At 40.3% G+C, this 23,318-nt stretch overlaps 1 protein-coding gene and 1 non-coding gene across 2 annotated transcripts; one reads left to right on the forward strand and one right to left on the reverse strand.

Moving 5' to 3' along the window:
* Positions 1–8,890: 8,890 nt before the first annotated feature.
* On the reverse strand, positions 8,891–9,775 carry LOC138897418 (uncharacterized). The gene has a single exon (XM_070183386.1). The coding sequence runs from the start codon at positions 9,773–9,775 to the stop codon at positions 8,891–8,893; it is 885 nt and encodes a 294-aa protein (XP_070039487.1).
* An 820-nt stretch (positions 9,776–10,595) lies between these two features.
* LOC117277498 (small nucleolar RNA R71) lies at positions 10,596–10,702 on the forward strand. The gene has a single exon (XR_004507801.1). It is a non-coding gene; the product is annotated as a small nucleolar RNA R71 (small nucleolar RNA).
* The last annotated feature ends 12,616 nt before the right edge of the window (positions 10,703–23,318 follow it).

The raw sequence follows: 23,318 nt of genomic DNA on the forward strand, positions 1-23,318 counted from the left end.
ATGTGGGGCATTAGTGGAGAAATCCAGAGAGCTAATTTTAATAGGCAGTAGAGAATTGCACAAGCGCGGCGCCCCACGCGCCGCGACAAGGGGGTGTTCTCAGAGTACGGACCACACTTCGATTTTTGACGTCCAGACTTGGTCATCGACCCTCGAAAATGATCCCGGCTTAATCCCTTGGGCTTTTACTTAGACTTCAAAGCTCCAAATAGCTCGAATTCATTCCATAACATCTACATAGCTCGGAATCACTTTTGCAAGGCATAAACACACAATAAGTGCAAATCACAATCAATTAAAGCTCAACACAAGTAATGTGCAGTGAATTAGAGTGCAATAAGTGACTAAATTACGCAATTATAGCCTACCATCAACACCCTACACTTAAACCATTTCTCGTCCTCGAGCAATCAAACTACACTTCATATAGACATGACCTTTTTAAACAACTCTCATAAATCATCACACCAAGAATATTTAAAACAGATTAAGCACAATACCGTAACATCCTCGCCTCAAGATTTGACTCAAAAGTACCACACATTATTTATAACCCGCTCACTTACTCTAACACAGAGGTCAATGACATTACCTTTCCTTCATGAATCAAGTGACCTCACACAACAATAGAGAGTAGTTCCACACATAACGAAATTTAAGAACAATTAGGAACTCAAGATAGAAAGAATTCACTCACTCTCAGAAACAATATTCATATGTGTAAGGCCCCGTGTAATTTTTCCTAAAAATCGAGGTTCCATGATGCCGGACAATTTGGATTGAACAGTGCGATGGGGAGTTGAAGGAAACTATTTTGCAGAAATGGGCATTTCTGCTGCCCATTATGTGGCCGCATAATCACTCTGCAGGCCGAAGAATAGCCACAGAGTGAAGCAGCTACTTGGGCCATTTTAATGTTAATTTCGCGGCCAATTATGCGACCGCATAACTATTTTGTGGTCCACACTTTTGTCTCACAATTAGCCTTAGGAATTTTGCGAAGGGAGGTTCTGCGGCGCATTATGCGACCGAAGAATAGGTCTGCGGGCTGCATAACTACCGCAGACCCAGGCAGATTTTTTTTCAGTTTTTGGCACCAAATTGTGTGGCTGATATGCAGACCGCATATCCATTCTGTGGTCGCATATGCGACCGCATACCCTGTTCCGGAGCTTCAATTTTGGATTTTTAAACCCGACCCTATTTCGTTAAAACATATGCCATAGTCCATTTTTGAGCATATTTTTGATATTTTTATAGTGAGAAAGAGTTCTTAGAGTGGGGAAGTAACCTTCAACCTAATATCCAACAATTCTTGCTCAATACTTGAAGATTATCAAGAAAGTCTCCATCTTAGAGGTAAGAATCTATGCCCTAGCTCTTAATTTCGAAAATCTACAAAAAATGGGATAATTTGAAAGACAATTCTTGGGTGTGGGAGTTGTTACCTTGCATGCATGTGTTATCAAATAATGTAGGAAGGTTGCGAGCTAAATATGGTAGAGAATGGGTTGTGGGATGATGGAATCCTCCATAAAAGGACCTTGAAACCTTAATGCACACCTAGTGTTTGATAAAATGCTCAAATGATCTAGAACCATGATCATCTTCCTAATTTTGGTTCAATTTGTTATATTTCCAAAATAGATTGAAGTTGCTAAAAAATTTCGGATCATTTTAAAGTTTAAAGGAAGCTCAATTGAGGTATGTTGTCTAAACTCTTCTTTAAGAATTGGAACTCCAATATCCTTGTAAGATCCAAGATATTTATTACAAGTTGAGTATTCCGAATAAGTTTTATGTCGAAGATATATGTTTAATTTGTGTTTCAAATGCTCCCATGGTATTGTATTATAAATTGAGGATGTGATCCAAACTATGGATTGTGCATCTACGTGTTATGATTAGAAGTCGTGATTTATGTGAAAAACTATTATGCCAAATTGTGTAGAGAATGTGATTGGGGTTAAACCTCCACCCTCATATACTGGGGTGAGACGGTAAGGCCGCTTTGTGTATGATTTTGGTATTGTTGTTGTACCACCGCCTACATATATATATTGGAGTAAGGCGGCAGGGCCGCTTTGTGTAGGTATTGGTATCGTTGATGCATTTTCACTCGCATATATTGGGGTGAGGCAGTGGGGCCGCTTTATGTGAAAATGGGTATTGTGTTTACACCTCCACCCGCATACATTGGGGTGAGGCGGCATGGCCGCTTGAGTAGAGTTTTGGTATTGTGATTACACCTCCACCCGCATACATCGGGGTGAGGCGGCGAGGCCGCTTTATGTGAAAATAGTTACAGAGGATCTCATCTTTAATTCTATAAATGTTAATGACAACTCTTGATAAGCTTGCTTTAGTTTAACCAGCTATCTATGCTATTCTATTGTCGCTCTGGTTCATCATGTTCATATTGTATTTCCGAGTTCTTAAATTTGTGTTTGGTTTTCATACTAGTACTATTCGACATGTACTAACGTCCCTTTTGCCGGGGGCGTTGTGTCTTTAATGGATGCAGGTGGTTCCACATCGGAGGATGTTGACCAGTGATAGTAGTGCTCATTCTTCCCAGCTGACTTGGTGAGCCCCATCTCATTCGGGGTTGTGTATCTTTTGTTTCGTATGTATTTTGAGGTATAGCCGGAGCCTTGTTGCCGGCACTAACATTGTACTCTTTGGTATTTTTAGAGGCTCTGTAGACTAAGTATAGGTTGTGTATGGGTATTGGGAATGTTAAACAAGTTGTGTCGTGACTTGTTCCACTTTGAACCATGAAGGGGTGTGTGTGTGTGTGTTTTGAGATTTATTAATGGAGTAACTATTGGTAATGAATTGATATTGTAGACACGATCACCTTATTATATAATTAACAAAAATATGTATTATCCTTATTCACGGATGAGTTTGGGTAGAAGGAAATTTAACAGGCTTGCTCGGCTAGGTTCACTCGGTTGAGCGCCGGTCGCGCTCCCCGATTTTAGGGCATGACAAACTTGGTATCAGAGCTTAAGGTTTTTAAGTGTCCTAGGATGTCTCGTAGCCGTGTCTAGTAGAGTCCTCCTTATCAGTGTGTTGTCGACCACATCTATAAGTTGGAGGCTACTTGGACATTTATGAATAATACCCTTCTTTGATGTTCTGGATCGTGCGATGAAACGGATTGTGAAACCGTTCCTCCTCTAACTCGTGCATTCCTTTAACTTTCAGTACATGGCATCTATGAAGAGAGAAAGAACTGGCCAAGGAGACAATGTCGCTTCAGGAGTGGCAGTTAACCCTTTATTTGATGAAGCAGGTGAATACCCGGGTGGGGATAATCCCCCGACTGCTACACTGCCTGATTCCACTACACCTGACTAGGACACACCAGTTCTTGCACCTACTGAGGGTGCAACGATTCCTCCAACTGATATTCTGGTTCCACCTCCATCTCCAGCTTCCGATTCTAGTATTTCTGATGTTGATCTTAGGGGAGCCATACAGATGTTGGCACAGATAGTGGCTTCTCAGGCCCAGAGATCGAGTGTTGGGCCTACTTCTTCAAATCAACCTAGGGAATCTACTAGTTCCAGGGTGACAAGTTTCTTCAATTAGATCCTCCAGTGTTTTCGGGTACTAATCCTGAGGAGGACCCCCAGGACTTTGTTAATGAGATGCACAAAACTCTCTGGGTTATGCATGCTACAGAGACGGAGGGAGTGGAGTTAGCCTCCTACCGCCTGAAATGGGTGGCCTATTCTTGGTTTGAGTTTTGGGAGGAATCCCGTGAGGAGGGAAGCCCTCCAGCAAGGTGGGGTGGGTTCATCGATGCCTTTATGGATCATTTCTTGCCTGCCGAAACTAAGGCAGCCCGTGCCGCTGAGTTTGAAAGCTTGAAGCAGGGTAGTATGAATGTGTGGGAGTATCATATGGAGTTTGTGCGCCTGTCCAAGTATGCTATTCACATGTTGCCCACTATGGAGGCTAGAGTGTGCTGGTTTGTGCAGGGCCTTAGCCCCTTAGTTATTAATGAGGTCTTGAATTCCGATATGAACTATGGTAAGATAGTGGGATTTTCTCAATCAACAGAGACCTGCAAATTGAAGAATAGAATGGAGCATCAGAGTAGAAGCAATGGCCGGTCCGCGGGCAACTTTGGTGGTTCTTCCGGTGGTGGTGGTGGTAGGTTGGCATTCAAGGGAGGGTCATCAGGACCATCACAATCATTCGTCCAGTTTTCGATGAGTGCACAGTCATCTGGACCCAGTCAGGGCAACAGAGGACCCCACCAGCAAGGTCGGCTCGACAGAAGGTTTCAGCAGAGGGGGCTCCCATGCCCTAAGTGCGGGAGGATGCACTTTGGGGCCTGCTTCATGGACCTACCTATATGTTATGGGTGCGTTGTGAGGGGTCACATTCAGAGGGATTGCCGCTCGTCCCGCCGAAACATGGGCAGAGGTGCGGCACAACCAATTAATTCTGCAGCTACTACATCCACATCACCTCCAGCTCGAGGCGCCCCAGTACCCGTAGGGCATGGTGCAGCTAGGGGTGGTGCACAGAATTTAGGAGGACCCAGCAGATTTTATGCTATACGGAGGTGTCGGGATTCAGAGGCTTCTCCAGATGTTGTCACAGGTATATTGTCTGTCCAATCCCATGATGTATATGCTCTTATTGATCCCGGTTCCACTTTATTATATGTCACTCCTTATGTTGCTATGGAATTTGGGATAGAACCGGAATAGCTTCATGAGCTGTTCTCTATGTCTACTCCGGTTGGTGAGTCTATTTTGGCCATGCGGGTTTATAGGGATTGTGTTGTCACGTTGCATGGTCGGGACACAAGGGCAGATCTTATTGAATTGAAATGTCGATTTTGATGTTATAATGGGGATGTATTAGCTTTATTCTTGTTTTGCCAAGCTTGATTGCCGAACTAGGACTATTAGGTTTGAATTTCCAAATGAGCCAGTTATTGAGTGGTAGGGTGATGATGTAGTGCCGAAGGCCACGAAAATGATCAACAAGGGGTGTATTTACCATTTGGTCCGATTACGGACACCGATGCTGAGGCACCTACACTTGAGTCTGTGCCTGTTGTGAATGAATATTCAGGAGTCTTTCTGGATGAACTCCCTGGGATCCCACCAGACAGGGAGATTGATTTTGGGATTAATGTGATGCCAGACACGCATCCTATATCTATTCCACCCTACAGAATGGCACTGGCAGAATTGAAGGAGCTAAAGGAACAATTGAAGGATTTGTCAGAGAATGGTTTCATTCGACCGAGTGTGTCACCATGGGGCTCACCGGTTCTCTTTTTGAGGAAGTAAGATGGATCACTGAGGATGTGTATTGACTACTGACAGCTCAACAAAGTCACAATAAAAAACAAATACCCATTGCCAAGAATAGATGATTTGTTTGATCAGTTACAGGGTGCTAGGTACTTCTCCAAAATTGATTTACGGTCCGGGTACCACCAATTGAAGATCAGGGAGGCGGATATTCTCAAAATAGCTTTCAGGACCTGGTATGGGCACTTTGAATTTCTGGTAATGTCTTTTGGGCTAACAAATGCCCCGGCAGCTTTCATGGACCTTATGAATCGGGTTTTCAAGCCTTTTCTCGATTCCTTTGTCGTAGTATTCATTGAAGATATTCTTATGTATTCACGAGGTCGAGAGGACCATGCCGATAATCTCAAGGCAGTTTTGCAGACTCTTCATCAGCACCAATTGTACGTGAAATTTTCAAAATGTGAATTTTGGCTTGAATCTGTCACATTCCTGGGTCATGTTTTCTCCAGAGAAGAAATTAAAGTTGACCCTCAAAAGATTGCAGCGGTGAAGAATTGGCCTAGACCGACAACGCTAACCGAGTCTTCATCTTAGAGGTAAGAATCTATGCCCTATCTCTTAATTTCGAAAATCTACAAAAAATGGGATAATTTGAAAGACAATTCTTGGGTGTGGGAGTTGTTATCTTGCATGCATGTGTTATCAAATAATGTAGGAAGGTTGTGAGCTAAAAATGGTAGAGAATGGGTTGTGGGATGAAGGAATCCTCCATAAAAGGACCTTGAAACCTTAATGCACACCTAGTGTTTGATAAAATGCTCAAATGAGCTAGAACTATGATCATCTTCCTAATTTTGGTTAAATTTGTTATATTTCCAAAATAGATTGAAGTTGCTAAAATATTTCGGACCATTTTAAAGTTTAAAGGAAGCTCAATTGAGGTATGTTGGCTAAACTCTTCTTTAAGAATTGGAACCCTAATATCCTTGTAAGTTCCAAGATATTTATTACAAGTTGAGTATTCCGAATAAGTTTTGTGACAAAGATATATGTTTAATTTGTGCTTCAAATGCTCCCATGATATTGTATTATAAATTGAGGATGTATTCTAAACTATGGATTGTGCATCTACATGTTATGATCCCAAGTCATGATTTATGTGGAAATCTATTATGTTAAATTATGTAGTGAATGTGATTGGGGTTACACCTCCACCCACATATATTGGGGTGAGGCGGCAAGGCCGCTTTGTATATGATTTTGGTATTGTTGTTGCACCACCACCCACATATATATATTGGGGTGAGGCGGCAGGGCTGCTTGGTGTAGGTATTGGTATCGTTGATCCATTTTCATCCGCATATATTGGGGTGAGGCGGCGGGGCCGCTTTGTGTGAAAATGGGTATTGTGTTTACACCTCCACCCGTATACATTGGGGTGAGGCAGTAGGGCCGCTTGAGTAGAGTTTTGGGATTGTTATTACACCTCCACCCGCATACATTGGGGTGAGGCGACGAGGCCGCTTTGTGTGGAAATGGTTACAGAGGATCTCATCTTGAATTCTATAAATGTTAATGACAGCTCTTGATAAGCTTGCTTTAGTTTAACCAACTATCTATGCTATTCTATTGTCGCTCTGGTTCATCATGTTCATATTGTATTTCCGAGTTCTTAAATTTGTGTTTGGTTTTCATACTAGTACTATTTGACATGTACTAACATCCCTTTTGCCGGGGGCGTTGCATCTTTAATTGATGCAGGTGGTTCCACAATTGAGGATATTGACCAGTGATAACGGTGCTCATTCTTCCCAGCTGACTTGGTGAGCCCCATCTCATTCCGGGGTTGTGCATCTTTTGTTTCATATGTGTTTTGAGGTATAGCCGGAGCCTTGTTGCTGGCACTATCATTGTACTCTTTGGTATTTTTAGAGACTCTGTAGACTAAGTGTGGGTTGTGTATGGGTGTTGTGAATGTTAAACAAGTTGTGTTATGATTAAATCACTTGTTCCACTTTGAACCATGAAGGGGTGTGTGTGTGTGTGTGTGTTTTGAGACTTATTAATGGAGTAACTATTGGTAATGAATTGGTATTGTAGAAATGATCACCTTATTGTCTAATTAACAAAAAAATGCATTATCCTTATTCATGGATGAGTTTGGGTAGAAGGAAATTTAACAGGCTTGCTTGGGCCGGTTCACTCGGTTGAGCGCCGATCGCGCTCCTCGATTTTGAGGCGTGACAATATGCCATAAAAGACGTACCATACGCTTGCCCGTAGTGTACTACTCTACTAATTGAGGTCATTCAGTCTACGATCAAGTAGGACTTTAACTGGTTGTAATATAGGTTGCGGGATGGGTAGGATACATTTAGATATACGAGTGACTATACCTCCCTAAGCTCTTTAATACATACATTTCATTGTTCAAAACCCCACACTTATGTCAAACTATAACTCCACCTTCATATCAATATAAATCAACTCCCGACTTCTTTAAGCACAATTACATCAAGTTACCACTATCAAAGACTATTTTTCACAATTATTCACTTTAATGTTTTTTTATCTTGTTCAATTCAAGTGGCTCTTACGTTTTCAAAACAATGCCCCTTTCTCCTTATTTCAATAGTTCCACTCAAACGCCAAACCAACCATCCCACATTTCAACTTTTACAAAGTTTATAACAAATTTAAGTGCTCACGACAGGTAAATGGTTCAAATAAATGGTCAATTCAAACAAATGGGTAAGGCTTGTAATGTGGTTGCCAAAGAAATAGGATTACAGGCTCAAAGGGGTTAACTACGATACATAACAATTAGGTGGGAAAAAGCATATCACTGGCTCAACAAAAAAATGCCTAAATCACTTCCAAGACTGAATAAAACTACTATTTCACTTTGCAAACATACGGGGCAAGTTCAAGACATCAAATGCAATGCACAGAATACACAAAATCTCACACGCACACGGAACACAACTCACTGAAGATTGGATTATCAAGACACTCTAGTCAAAGTAGTTAAGCAAAGTTATGATCATACACTTTAAGGTACTTATACAAGAGTCAAAAACTGAGCCTAAGCGTCGCAACTAAAGCACTTACTATTCTCAAGGTATAATAAAGTTAAGAGATATTGCCTCCAATTCAAATTACAGCATAAGGTTTCCTACTCCTACTAAAAATAAAAACTAACTATACCCGGTTCAAACAAAATTCTTGGAAAAGAACTGCGGCACAATAAAAAAATAAGGGGGAATTATTACACTACCGAACAAAAGAAAAATCTTTTTGTCTTTTTCTTTCGACTTTGATCCCTCAAGAAACATGTCGAATGATATCCATCGTCGGGAAAAATCGAAATTGTTTCAAATGTTTATGGTTTTTTTTCAATTTTCCAAATATCTACAACTAACAAAACTAACACATATACATACAACATACAACTAACCCCCACCCCACACTTAAAGTTGTGGCATGTCCCCATGACACACAATTAAAAAGTATAAGGTAAAGGAAACTTCCCTGAACATCTAGTCGGGGTCCGAGTCGAAGTCAGGTTCCATTCCTCGCCTTCGAACTAATGTGCACATTCATGCAGACAACTTCTTCTCAGCCTTTTTGGGGTACATCCCACACTTATCTTTCTTGCTCACTACATCCTTCTCTTTTGAGCCCTTCACTTTCCACTCAACATTTGCAGCTGGTTTTTCTTTTTGTGCCCCCTTTGTTACATTCATCTCAAAAGTCACAGTCTCCTCACCCACTCTAAGAATGCGTTTTCTTTTGTGTATATCCAATATTGCTCTACCCGTCGCTAAGAATGGTCTTCCTAGGATGAGGGGGACCTCCTTGTTCTCCTCCATATTCATCACTATAAAGTTTACAGGAAATACAAACTTATCCACCAGAACTAACACATCTTTCACTATCCCCTCGGGTATTAAAGTCATTTGGTACGCCAGCTGCAAAGATATTGGTACCGACCTTATCTCTCCAATCTCTTTCTCTAGTTTCCTGTAAATAGATATTGGCATTAAGTTATTTGAGGCACCAGAATCACATAACAATTTATCAAAATTGATAGTTCTTAATGAGCAAGGTGTAGTAAAACTCCCTAGATCTCCACACTTTTGTGGGAGTTTGTTTTGCAATATCGCGCTGCAATGCTCTTTGAGCTTGACCACTGAGGTCTCCTCTATCTTCCTCTTCTTTGTAAGGATCTCCTTCAAGAATTTGGCATAAGCAGGCATCTGTGAGAGCATTTCTGTGAATGGTAAGTTCACATGAACCTGTTTCAGCACATCCAAAAATCTCCCAAACGGTTTGTCCAACTTTTCTCTATATAGCTTTTGAGGGAAGGGTAAAGTAGGCATGTGCTCCCTCTCATCACGTTCCTCCCTTCTCGATGTTTCTCCCTTCTTCTTTTTCTCAGCTTTCATCTGGCCTTTCATCTTTTTATCAACATCATTCTTCATCTGCTCCCCACTTTCTTTTTCAAGTTTCACATCATTTTGGAATGGGGTGGGATATTTCAACACTTGCCCACTACTCAGAGTTACAACATTCACTTTTTCTTTAGGATTTCTCTCAGTATCAGCGGGGAGATTTCATGGAATCCTCTCAGATAATATTGTTGCAAGTTTCCCATCCTGTCTCTCCAGGTTTCGAAAACCAGTGCCCAGTTCTTTGATAGCTGCTCCATGGGCGTCCAGCCTCTTATGTGTCTTGATAATTAAAGCCTTCATTAGATCCTCTAGGCCAGGCTGAATGGGCTGTTGAGGCTGATATTGTTGCCTCTACTGATTTTGGTATGCTGGAGCTCCTTGTCCTTGGGGTCTGGGGTTGTTTTGTTGCCATGCATTCGCAGTACCCCCAGGTGAACTCCATAAAATATCAGGGTGCCTCTGACCCAATGCATTATAATTTCCCACAGCGTTGACTTCCTCAGTTGAGGCTTAACACTCATGAGTAGGGTGTCCTCTCCCACATATATCACAAACTGCGTGCAACTCATTTTATATTAAGGCTAAGTTCAGCTTTTGTATTTCTTTAGCCATAACATCAAGCTGTACCTGCACATATGTATTAGCATCAACTTGGTGAACACCAGTTGATCTTCTTCTTTCAGCACTCTCAGAGGGCCACTGATCAGCATCTTTAGATAACTCATCAAGAATTGTAACTATCTCCTCTGGTGTCTTCTTCATGAAAGGGCCTCCAACTGCATTGCCCAATGTTCTACGTGAGTCCGGTGTCAATCCTTCCCAAAAACCCCAGAGTTGCATCCAGAGTTCAATTCCGCTTTGTTGACACTTTCTAACTATCTCCTTAAACCTCTCCCGTGCTTCAAAAACAATTTCAGTCTCTTTCTGGCAGAAGTTATAGATTTCTCTTCTAATCTTGCCCGTCTTAGCTGAGGAGAAATATTTATCAAGGAATTTTCTGGTCATCTCCTCCCAAGTTCTAATCGATCCACTGGGTAAACTCCAAAGCCACTCCTTAGCATCATCTTTAAGTGAAAAAGGGGAATGCCCTTAAGTACACTGCATCTTGTGACACCCCATTGCATTGAAAGGTATTCATAATCTCTTCGAAGTCCATTAGATGTGTGTTGGATTTTTATTTGGTTTCCTTTTGAAGACACAACAATTCTGAAGGGTTTGAAGCAACTCTTGCTTCAACTCAAAATTGTTTGCTGCAATTGGAGGTGGTCTAACACTGGATAATCCTTGATTGTAGACCGGTCTAGTATAATCGCCAAGGGGTCTCCCAGTCAAGGATTGATGTTGATTAAGTTTGAGACCCCTCTTTTCTTCATAGATATTCTGTGGATATCTAATAGCTGCTTCCTCAGCATCCCGTACAACTTTTTCCTGTTGTTGGGATGCCTCTCCTGCAGCCACATCTACATTATCATCACTGTTTCCAGCCATAGTTTCTTTGGTTGAGGATTGCCCAACCTTTTCTGATGTCTCGGTGACATTTCTTTCCTTCCTCAGCTGTCGCAATTATTTTTCTATCTCTGTCTCATATGGTATCACTTCTTTCGCAGAAGCTCGAGTCATGCACCACACTAAACCTGTCACCTGCGCACAGTCAAAGAACACCAAACGCAAAAAGAGAAAAAAAAGAAATTTTTTTGAATTAGCACTACAAACTATTTCAAACACTATTGGTTGCCAATCCCCGGCAACGACGCCAAAATTTGACGAGATCGAAACACACACGTAAATTATGCTCGCTAGTCAAATATAGTATAGTATAATATTGTATCCACAGGGATTGGATTTAAACATTATTCTTGTAATTTCTAGCTTGATTGCTATCCAAGATGATCAACAATTGAGATTTCTATGATTTCTAACTATAATTAACTAAGAATCTAAAGCTATTGACTAATGACAATCACAAAAAGGTAAGCAAAGAAGTTATCAATGGGAGAAAATAAGGGTTGACAGGATAGGTGCATGATAATTGTTTGGGATCTAACTCTAGGTAATTCACTTCTAATGTTTAAGTGAGTCTCTCGAATTCACTCAATTATTAGTTCAAACGTTCAGCAAAACTCCTCTCTCGATTAAGTCTTAACCTCACAAGATGAACCAATTTAAGCACGTGAAGATAGGCAAGAATGCATAGTGGATTGGTCTTTAGGAGAACCTTTCTCGGTTATCCTCCTAACTAGGTATAATTAATGATTCAACTAGCCTCTTTCGGTTACAAAGAAGAATTCGTGAACACAACCAACAATATAATGCAAAGATATCATAAGTTATGCCTCTCTCGATTACATGAATAAGTGAATATAGATGCAATAATTAAATCATCCAAAATGATTCAATACATAAAAATAAAGTTATAATCCACAAACAATCATCAATACACCAAATCCAACAAACCCTAAAGAGAACTACTCCATAGATATAGAGCAATTCATCACAAATAAAATTAAAGTATAGGAAAACATAAATTCGATAAAAACTCGGGTCTTTATTGAGGAAGGAAAGAGGAAATCATTGTGCTCGTATTCTTCAGACTCCTCCTTAGCCTCCTTAGGTCGAAGATGTGTCAAATGTCCATAAAATACTGTTTTTCCATGTATTTATACTAAGTAGGGTCAGCCTCAAACGAAATCACCTTCTCCTAGCCGAAATAGGAAATTAACTCTATAAAAATTACACAGGCGCGCCGCATGGGGAAACGCGCCATGTGGGGCATTAGTGGGGAAATCCAAAGAGCTAATTCCAACATGCAGTAGAGAATTGCACAAGCGCGGTGCCCCTCGGGCTGCGACAATGGGGCTTTCTCAGAGTACGGACTAAACTTTGATTTTTGTTGTCCAGACTTGGTCCTCGACCCCCGAACACGATCCCAGCTTAATCCCTTGGGCTTTTACTCAGACTTCAACGCTAAAAATAGCTCGAATTCATTCCATAACATCTACATAGCTCGGAATCACTCTTGCAAGGCATAAACACACCATAAGTGTTAATCACTATCAATTAAAGCTCAACACAAGTAAAGTGCCGTGAATTGGTGTGCAATAAGTGACTAGAATACGCAATTATAGCCTACCATCAGTTGTTTTCTCTTAAAATACAAAAAGCTGGTTCATCTAGCTCTACTCTGGTCAAGAGCCCTGCTAGCTCTTCCAAGAAAATGAAGAGAACTACAAGAAAGAAGAGGAAGAAAGCTGAGGAAGGTCAGAGCAGTCCTCAAGCCAATTCCTCGACTGCTGACCTTCGTCTCTGGGATGAACCAGAAAATAGTGCCACTATCATAGTGGCAAATGATGATGAATGTAGAGTCCCGATTGATAGACATGTTCTAGGTGAGTCGATGGTTCTGAAACCAAATGACGAGGATACGTACCCGGAAGGTGGTCTTGCAATTTTGTACTCGTCACTCCAGTTACTAATCGAAGGTGTCGCCCTCTAATCTTTGAGGAGGCCAGTGCTATTCAGGTGCAAAAGGTAGAGCTAGAACTTCTGGCTCCTCCCGAACAAGAGGGTAATATTGATGACCAATTTTGACCCTCCCTTTTTTAAAATTAAATTTTTACGCTTATCGATCATCAAAATATAATAATGTATTTTAAAATTTTTAGTATCTAATTTTATCAAAATAAATAAATAAATAATATAATAAGTAAAATATAGTAGTAATAATAGTTATTAATTATATGCCAATAATTATAATAATAATCTAGTCTTAAATAATTACAATCATACCACCTCTATTACTTTAATTAATCAAATAATTATCTATCATAATTTATTATATAAGTATTTAATTATTTTTATTTTCTACCTATTTTGATAATAGAAATTAGCTTATAATAATTAATTAATAATACATTTGTTAATTACACTTTATTATATTTTATTGGTATTAAATAAGTTTAATTAATTTAATTATAAAAGGGGGTTTAAGATTTAAAATAGGCTACAATTGCAATTTATGGGTTTTAATTAAAGCGGCCATGAGATTAATTTCAATTTCAGCTCAATACTCAACTAATTTGGCCCAAAATACTAGCCCAAAATACCCCTGACCTGGTCAAGCCCACATTACCCTATCCCCTTTGGCAATCCACGTCATCCCTTCTCCACCAATCCCATTCCGCCATGTCACCCCTCCAAAATCCCTCACAAAATAAATACAATTAATGAGGACCGTTGATCAAATCTATCAACGACCCACATTATTCATGTTTTTACACTTTTTTAAAAAAATCCCATCGGTCCTTATCTCTACCGTTGGATCATTGATCCAACGGCTCTTAGTCTGACCCCATAATTATTTTTCCTTTTATTTTACAGGCTAAAAATCTAAGCTGTTGATCTAATTGATCCAATGGCCCAGGATCACTCTCCCGTTTGAAACTAACCAAACCCCCCAATCCTAGAGACATTCTCTTACTCACTAGCCGCCCCCTTTCCCCTTTCTTCTATCATCCTCTTCAACCTCTCACCCTAGCAACCTTTGAAACCTTGCAGAAGAATGTGCAAAATCACTAAAAGATGATTGTAACTCCATTATTCTCCCCAATAAGCCAGGAATCTACCCAGATATTTCCCCTTTCCATCACCAATTATTAAGGTTGCGTACATCTTACCCTCCCCAAATCCCACTTACGGGAAATTACTGCGTTTGTTGTTATTGTTGTTGTTGTTGTTGTTGTTGTTGTTGTTGTCGTTGTTGTTATCACCTATTATTAAATCTCAAAACCCAAAACCCTACACCTAAACTTGCATTTTTGAATCTCATGTAAGTGTCATGTATATGGAATAGTTCTATGATTGACTCTAAGCTTTGAAACTTCTTAAAACCCTTTTGTAGAACTTAATGTGATGATATATTCTTACATCATGTATCCTAACAGGGATTACTTACTAAAGATGGCTTAAAACTGAAGTATGTATTAGTGCCTTGATTGTCTATCCTATTTTTACCTAAGTGATCATTTCAAATTTTAAATGATTGTCTTGATGACAAATCTGGTATTGCCCTCCCTGTTTGTTTGTGCTTACTTGACTGATTTCCTTAAACATGTCATGCTTGTTGGGCCTTAGGCCTTATGTGTTGAGAGGAGCGTATTTGTGGCTGCTGATTAATTTCTCCTGATCAATTTATTTGTTCAAAATGCTAAGTCAGGGTTTTGTGTTTAAATCTCCATGGAAGAATTAGGTTCAATAATTAAGGGTATTTGGTGTGGGCTTAATTTTACTGTCAAGGGATCCCTCCCTGGCACAAGCACTGCTCGGGGTCTAAGAGACCCTTGTGAACTCTGAAGTATCAATGATGCATAGGGGGACCTTGTAAGTGAATATGGTTGACTTTAAGCTGATAGTTATTGACCTTGATTAATCTATAGAGGATTATCACAAATGAAATTTGGCTCGCTATGTTTACTTTAGATGATGCTAATCCTTATCTACACATGCTATTCGATTTTCCTATATTCTTTTGCATGAGCACTGGGCCTGGTGAGTTCATTAAGAACTCAGGCCCAAGTTCAAGTAACTAAGCTGCCTCCCTTATTGTCCGTTGAAGTCTGCTACTGCTTGAATTTAGTTGGGCCTGACTAATTGTCAGCCCAACACAAGAGTCCAGTCCTTCCCCCTACATTATTGCTAAGAAGGTAAACCTTTTTTCGCGACCAAGGTACATTGCTCGTTGTTTACACTAGTTGATCGGTCCTCTGGAGAAGGCCAAGATAGATAAGATTTCCTCTGTCGGATTGTCAATGATGTGATGAATTCATCCCTCCGGGTAAGTTTTTATCGTTCATTGTTCTTCCTTGTTAACCATAATTTTCTCCGTTACTGATGTATTCCATTCTGGTATAGCAATCTAGTCGCCACAGAGTCTTTGTAAAGATTGCTTGATCATGAGGTCATGATCTCGAAGTTGGAGAGGCCAATAATCAGTGGGCATCTGAGATTGAAAAACTTATGTCTGAGAAGGAGGCCTTGGACTGGAGAACCGAAGCAGTTGATAAGGACTTAAAGATTCTATAAAAGATGTTAGAATATCAGGAGAAAATGGTTTCCAGTGAATTGTCTAAAACTACTGGAGAGATTAAATTCCATAAGGTCCTAATAACACAGAAGGAGGAAAACCAAACCCGGTTAGTAGAGAAGCACTCTCGGGTTACTCATGATAATTGAGCATTGGAAGATAAAGTTAAGGAGATGGAGGATGCTCTTAAGGCCTTAGAAAAGGACAAATAACGTATGCAATTTGATTAGATAGAATTTACCTTAATGAGCTCAAGGTTCACTCAAAGCTTGTCTTGCTGGAAAATCTTGGCAACCTGGATGAAGGCTCTATGTGAGGCCCATCTCGAGTCCTAGATATGACCAAAGAGATTTTAATAGATGATGTCACTGTAAAGAAGGTCCTGAATCTCATGGGTTGGGTTAGACGCTATCACGATCCCAACAGAAGTTGGGTCGTGACACTTAGGCGACCAACAATTCCTATTAACATGAATACAACTAACAATTACTTTCCACCATCTTCTACATCTTCACTCTACCAAGCACTACAAAGGAGGTGTATTTACTGTGGTCGCTCGGGGTAACAAAGCTATTATCTCTGGCACTGATGATGATTATGATTGGGAGGTGGTACAAAAGCTTTATGGTTATGCCTATCAGGGAGTTAGTTCATTCAGACAAGCTTTATTTTCCCAAAGTGTGGAACACCAACTGTAAGTGTTATTCTTTCGCTTAAGAAACCTTTTTTTATCTCCCTTTATGTTGTTCACTATTCCTTTTGATTTGTAGCTACCATGGACACCTTCCTGGGAATCAGTAATATTAAAAAATTGGTTGGTAAAATTTTGAATGCTTCTAAGCAAAAAAATCATAGAAGGCTATCTCCGCGGAGATGGGATAGAGGAGCAAGCATCATGGTAATATACTTTGCTACTTGAGCAGGTTATTTCATATTTTTCCGACCTCTAAATTAAATGTTCTTCATGTTTTTAGGCCTTTGGATGAAGAAACAACAATCCTAGGGCCAAATTCAGTCGAGTATTCCTAACTCTGATAAGGCTTAGCAAATAATCTGGGAGTCGTCAACTCTTAAACTGCAAAAGCTGGTTCGTCTAGATTTGCTTCGGAGAAGGGCCCTGCTATCCCAAGAAAAAGAAGAGAACTACAAGAAGGAAGAAGGAGAAACTTGAGGAAGGTTGGAGCAGTCCCCGAGCCAATCCCTAGACTACTGACCTTTGTCTTTAGTATGAATCAGAGGTAGTGCTACTATCATAGTGGTAGATGATGATGAAGGAAGAGTCCTGGTTGATAGACAGGTTCTAGGTGAGACGGTTTCAGTTTTGAAACCAAATAACGAGTGTATGTTCCCAGAAGGGGATCTTGGAATCCGGTACTTGTCACTCGATTTACTAATCAAATGTGTCGCTATCTAATCTTTGAAAAGGCCAATGCTATTCAGGTGCAGAAGTTATAGCCAAAACTTGTGGTTCCTCCATAATAAGAGGGTAGTCCTTCTGCCAGTACCAGTACTCGTAGTATTACGGTTGAAGTACCTATGAAGGTCAACCTTTTGTTGTGACCAAGATACATTGCTCCTTGGTTACACTAGTTGATTGATCTTCTGGAGAAGGGCAAGATAAATAGGATTTCCACCGTCGGGCTAATCAATGATGTGATGAATTCGTCCTTATGGGTAAGTTTTTGTCTTTTATTGCTCTTCATTGTTAACCATGATCTTCTCCATTACTGATGTATTCTATTTTGGTAGAGCAATTTGGTCTCCACAGAGGCTTTGCAAAGACTGCTTGATCATGAGGCCACAATCTCCAAGTTTGAGAAAGCCAATAATCAGTGGGCATCCGAGTTTGAAAAACTCAAGGCCGATAAAGAGGCCTCGGACTAAAGAGCCCAAGCGGTTGTTAAGGACTTGAAGCTGCTACAAAAGATGTTCGAAGACTGGTAGAAAATTTTTTCCATTGAATTGGTTAAAGTTCCTAGAGAGGTTCAATCCCTTAAGGCCCTAATAACGCAGAAATAAGAAATCAAATAGGGTTGGTAGAGATGCTATCTCGGGTTACTCATGACAATTGAACATTTGAAGATGAATTTAAGGAGTTGGGGGTTGCTCTTAAGGCCTTCCAAGAGGACAAAGATCTTATGAATTTGAGTACGACAAGGTAACCCTTGTCCTTAATGAGCTCAAGGTTTAGTCAAAGCTTGTTCAAAACTGGGGAATCTTGGAAACCCGACTAAAAGCTCTACATGAGGCCCATCCCAAGTCCTAGATATGGCCGAGGAGATTTGAAAAGATGATGTCGTAGTGAAGTTGTCACGCCCCGACCTTGGGGAGCGCGACCGATGCTCAATTGAGTATCCCAATCAAGCAAGCCTACTTAATGCCTTCCACCCAACCTTACCCATGAATACTGTGAAGATAACTGTCAAGAGTTAGCCAAGAGTAGAGAACCCTTCTAAAAACCTGTTGTAATACCTAACTATGTCCAAGAAACTGCGAATCTCCGTTGGAGTTGTAGGTCTAGGAAAATTCTTCTTAACTACGATCTTATCAGGATTGACCTTGATCCCTTCACTAGAGATGACATGACCCAAGAAAGTGACAGATGCAAGCCAAAATTCATACTTCGAAAACATTGCATACAATTTGTGCCGATTTAGAGTTCCTGTGAAAATTTTGTCTGATTCTTTATATCTACTGTTGCTCTCATGTTAATTGCTAAAGTGAATACCTCATTTGTATCTAAACCTTTAGGGAAAAGCAAGTATGAGTGGTTAAGGGTATTTAGAGTGGAATCAGGTTTGTGGTTAAGGTGCCCTTCCCTGACACAAGAACTATTCAGGGTCCATGAGACCCCTGTGAACTCTGAAGTACCAGGGATTCAAAGGGTATCTTGTCCATGAATAAGGTTTTCTCTCTAAGCCTCCAATCATTGACTCTTATTAATCCTTTTAGGATTAATACAAATGAAATTGGTTTCACAATATTCTTTAATCTTGTTTACTCGTTGTTATTTTGTTTTGTTGGGCCTTATGTTGGTTCCACTAATTATTTTTCTTTATCTCTTTGTGTGCAATTTTGAACTGGGCCTGCCAAGTTCTTTGGAATTCAGGCCTAATTCCAGTCTGTGATGTCTTTATTTGAATGAAGTCTTCCACTGCTTGTAGATCTGCTGGGCAGGGTCCATTGGCCCAACATCGAGAGTCCAGTTCAATCCCTTATCACTTTTAAACAATAAAATCTAGCTGATTATTCTGTGTATATGTTTGACACTAACATTATTATTGGATACTTATGTTATATTTTTGATTGTCTTAGGAACCTAGGAAAACCAAGGTCCGTAGGTAAACAAAAATAATCCAAGTTTAAAGTCATGTCTACTGCAATACTTCGATGCTTTGAGTTTGAACAAATTTTAAAAGTGAACGATCTTTATTTGAAAACACAATCAGAATCGAAAGGATATTTACAAGGCTGATTTTCAACAAACAAAACCAACACGGCTGGTAATTGCGAACTAATAAACTTCAATGAGTTTCAAAAGCATTACTCTGGTTGAAATCAATTTTCCAAAGGTTACCCATGACATGTTTTACTTCATAAAGCTACATGGACAACCACATTTTTAAAGAAACAAAACATTCAAATCTTCTTTCCAAAAGATAGGAATACTTCACAAAGCCTTTTCTCATGTTTTGTAGGTACAAACGTTTCAAAGATCTTTCACAAGTCATAAACTTTATAAAACCCATAATCCCTTTTCCAAAGTATATATACAACATTCCTTCAAAATAGTAGATTTTAAACAAAACTTAGGATAATTTACAGACCTTAAGCACCCGACTGAGTAGAATATAGACCTTCACTTCCCTGAACCTAGCCTAAGTTTTAAGGAGCTACCTTAGGTAGATTTTAAGTGGTGCCTAACACCTTCCTCTTAGAAGAACAAGAACCCTTACCCAAAATCTTGCCGGTTAGCAGATCGTTAGGACAATAATCTTATAAACACATAAGTACCCTAATATACCTTAAATATTAGGTGGCGACTCTCTTTTATCAATATCAGAAGAACCACTAGTTGAATCTTGTTTTGACCTTTGCAAAATAGGGTACAAAAACATGACGACTCTGTTGGGGACTTTACACTTTGGTTCTGACCTGTCACGACCCAAAACTCAACATGTAGTGATGACGTCTATCACAATACTAGGCAACCCGACAATCACAATAAAACTAGGCATTTTGTATTAAAAATAAGATGAAGCAAGTTTAACAGTAATAACTCTCATAAATAGCCAATATAAACAACTCCGACTCGAACACAATTTTCCCAAAATTCGGGTATCACTGAGTACATGAGATTCTATATGATAACATAGTCTGAAACACTGTCTAAGAAGGTAGAACAATATAAGTAAAATTGAGAGATAGAGGAGGAGAGTTAAGGTCTGCGGACGCCAGAGCAGCTACCTCGATGATCTCCGAATTGGTAAAAACTTCAAGATCAGCAACCACCATGCCCGAAAATACCTGGATCTCCATACGAAGTACATGGTGTATCATGAGTACAACCAACTCAATACGTAACAAGTCTAACCTTTGGGCTGAAAGCAGTGACGATCTAAACCAATATAGTACAAATACAGAGGTTAATGGTACAAAAAAATGTAGACATGCTTCTAGGTTTAACAGTTAAGTTCAAGACAGATAAAATATGCCAAGTGTGACTGATATGAGGAATATGAAATCTCTATATCTGTATGCTAATATGAATAACCGTCTTAATTCCACCTCGTCACACTCAGTCACTCAGCACGGTACTGTGCATGCTGCGGCGTGCAGCCCGATACACATATAGCCATAAGGCCTGTTATGGTGCGTAACTCGATCCACATATAGCGATAAGGCTTGTTGCGGTATACAACCCGATCCACATATAGCCATAAGGCTTGTTGCGGCGTGCAACCCGATCCACATATAGCCATAAGGCTTGTTGCGGCGTGCAACCCAATCCACATATAGCCATAAGTCTTTTTATGGCGTGCAACCCAATCCACATATCTCACTCACAGCATGACTCTCAGGCCCCAACTCAGTCATCAATCTCTCCATTCTCTTGGGCTCACCACACTCATGCTAAGCAGCCCAAATCAAGGATACATGATGTGATAATAAATGATACAGAGACTGAGATATGATATGCAATGATGAATGCAACTGAGTATGTAACTGCAAATTAAGAAAATAATCTCAACAGCAAAAGAACGACCACTGTAGGTCCCAATAGTATCATCTCATAACCTAAACATGATTTTTATTAACCCTCAAAAGAGGATAACAATTGAATTTGTATGTGGTTTTAAAGATACACGGATTAATTTGATACAAAGTGATAAATTAAGTCAAATTGAAAAAACAAAGATGATATAGATTCAAACCAGACGAGGAGGATAATTCCAGCCTTATTGAAATATTTACCCTCGACCTGATCTTGCTATAGCCAGCACTGATGAACAAGAGAAAGAGCTAATCATAGAGAAAATAATAATTTACTGCTTTGAAATACGTGTTACAATGTCCCCATTGAATAAAAATCATCTCCTTTATATAGTAGGAGAGTTTCATCCCTAATATAATTCTAAAAAAGGTAAAAATCTTTTTTTTCGTTAATCATTGATCTGTTGCTGATACAGGCCGAGTTCTGCGCCGTGATATCCGATTGGGCACGAATATCACGGCCCTTCATTAGTCGTGTGCAACCATTTAGTAATGATTTTCCGTGGTCTTGTATCTTGAACCGAATCCGGGGGGGCGTGGTCTTGATGGCTCCGGTGGTAAGCGCTCTGTTCGGGCCTTAGCATGAGAGGTATATCCGGCCGGCCCAGGATATAACGGCCCTCCGTCGATCGTGCTTGATTGCCCGACCATGTTCATTGAAGTCGTTCAAAGCTACGACCGATTTCGAACCATGACTCGATGAGACCCTTGCCTCAATTTCGGTCCCCTGTCATCATGTCTCGAGCTTGGCTTATTGTTTCAGAGACCGGGGGTACCATCAGCCCGATTTTACCCATATACAGATAGTCCCCTTGTTTTTCGGAGTTTAAACGATGAGAAATGACATGAGCTCCCGATTCATACTTTGACACATCGCGGCAAAAATGACAAAACATTTGAAATGTTCTGTTTGTCAAGTCTTAATGGCATTAAATGCATGTCAGCCGCCTGTCGGCCATCCCTGGATGTGAAACATCGCCGAACTCCTATAAATACCCCCTCTTCTGTCCATTTCTTACTTTACACCAAATCTTTTACCTTCATACCTTTAGGAATTTCATATAATCTAGCGTTTTTACCCCCGTTACCCAAGGTTCTTCAGTACTTTGCAAAACTTTTACTCATCTCCTACTCAAGCCAACAAGTTTGATCTTTCAACTTTCACTCTTTCTCCGTCTTTTCCAAGCTTTTTATAACATAACAATGGCAAAAACCTCAAAATCAATTCCTTAGAAAGATGCTCCTTCTTGCTCGCAACCGACCACTAAGGTCGAGGAGACCATCCCCTATACGATCGTTGATGAACCGGCGGAAGAGCCCCCCTTGAAGATGTTCATTCCCAGTGGCTGTTCGGTCACCAACGACTTTAAGTTTGAGAAGACTTCTTCTGTACAGGATCGGTGTGAGGAGGCCTCGAGATATATATGCTCAATTAGAGAAGAGGTCCTTCCCACAGTCCTAAAAGAATGCAACTGGGCCGACAAAGACATAGTGGTTCCTGACCCCGAAGAGGCCATTACCACCCATGTCGAGGAATATATAAGTGTTTACACTTATCCCTTTACATTGGGCCCGGTAGACCCAGTCATTTTAGACTTCTGCATGAGGTATAACGTGTGCCTAGGCCAGATTCATCCATCACTATAGAGGATCGTGATCCTCCTCCAATTTTTTGTGAATAAAATTGATGGGTGCTCATTCACCATTGATCATCTACTCCACTTATATAGTCCCCGAATCTTCCGGGGGGGACTGATAAAGCTAGTATGTCGGGCTAGCAAAGCCCCATGCTCGAGCATCTACGAGGACCGAGATCGGGGTTTGCAAGGACGTTTTGTTCAAGTGAGGACCGTCGACCTAGTACCTTCCGAGTGGAGGCCATTCCCCGAAAGGTGGAACGCATCACATAAGTATTCCCTTTAAGCATCGATTTTATGACTTATCTTCCCTTTTCTTATCGGTGCTTGTTATGTTGTAGCCCTTGCTCGAGTTCCAAATGCTATCCCTCGACTCAAGGAGTGGGTCGAGGGCATTGTGTCATAGATGACCTACTCCTAGCGCTCATGGCGTAAACTTTTAAAAGAGCGTTGGGAGGCCCGTTCTCATGATAAGGTTCTTTTCCCGAAAAAGTCGTAGTGAACTTTTTCTTCTAACATCGCGTCCTTATCTCCTTTACTTTCCTTTGCAGGTTTGCCTAAGAATGTCGAGCTTAGGCCTTCA

Source organism: Nicotiana tomentosiformis, chromosome 8 (genome assembly GCF_000390325.3).
Source record: "Nicotiana tomentosiformis chromosome 8, ASM39032v3, whole genome shotgun sequence".
NCBI classification, from domain to species: domain Eukaryota; kingdom Viridiplantae; phylum Streptophyta; class Magnoliopsida; order Solanales; family Solanaceae; genus Nicotiana; species Nicotiana tomentosiformis.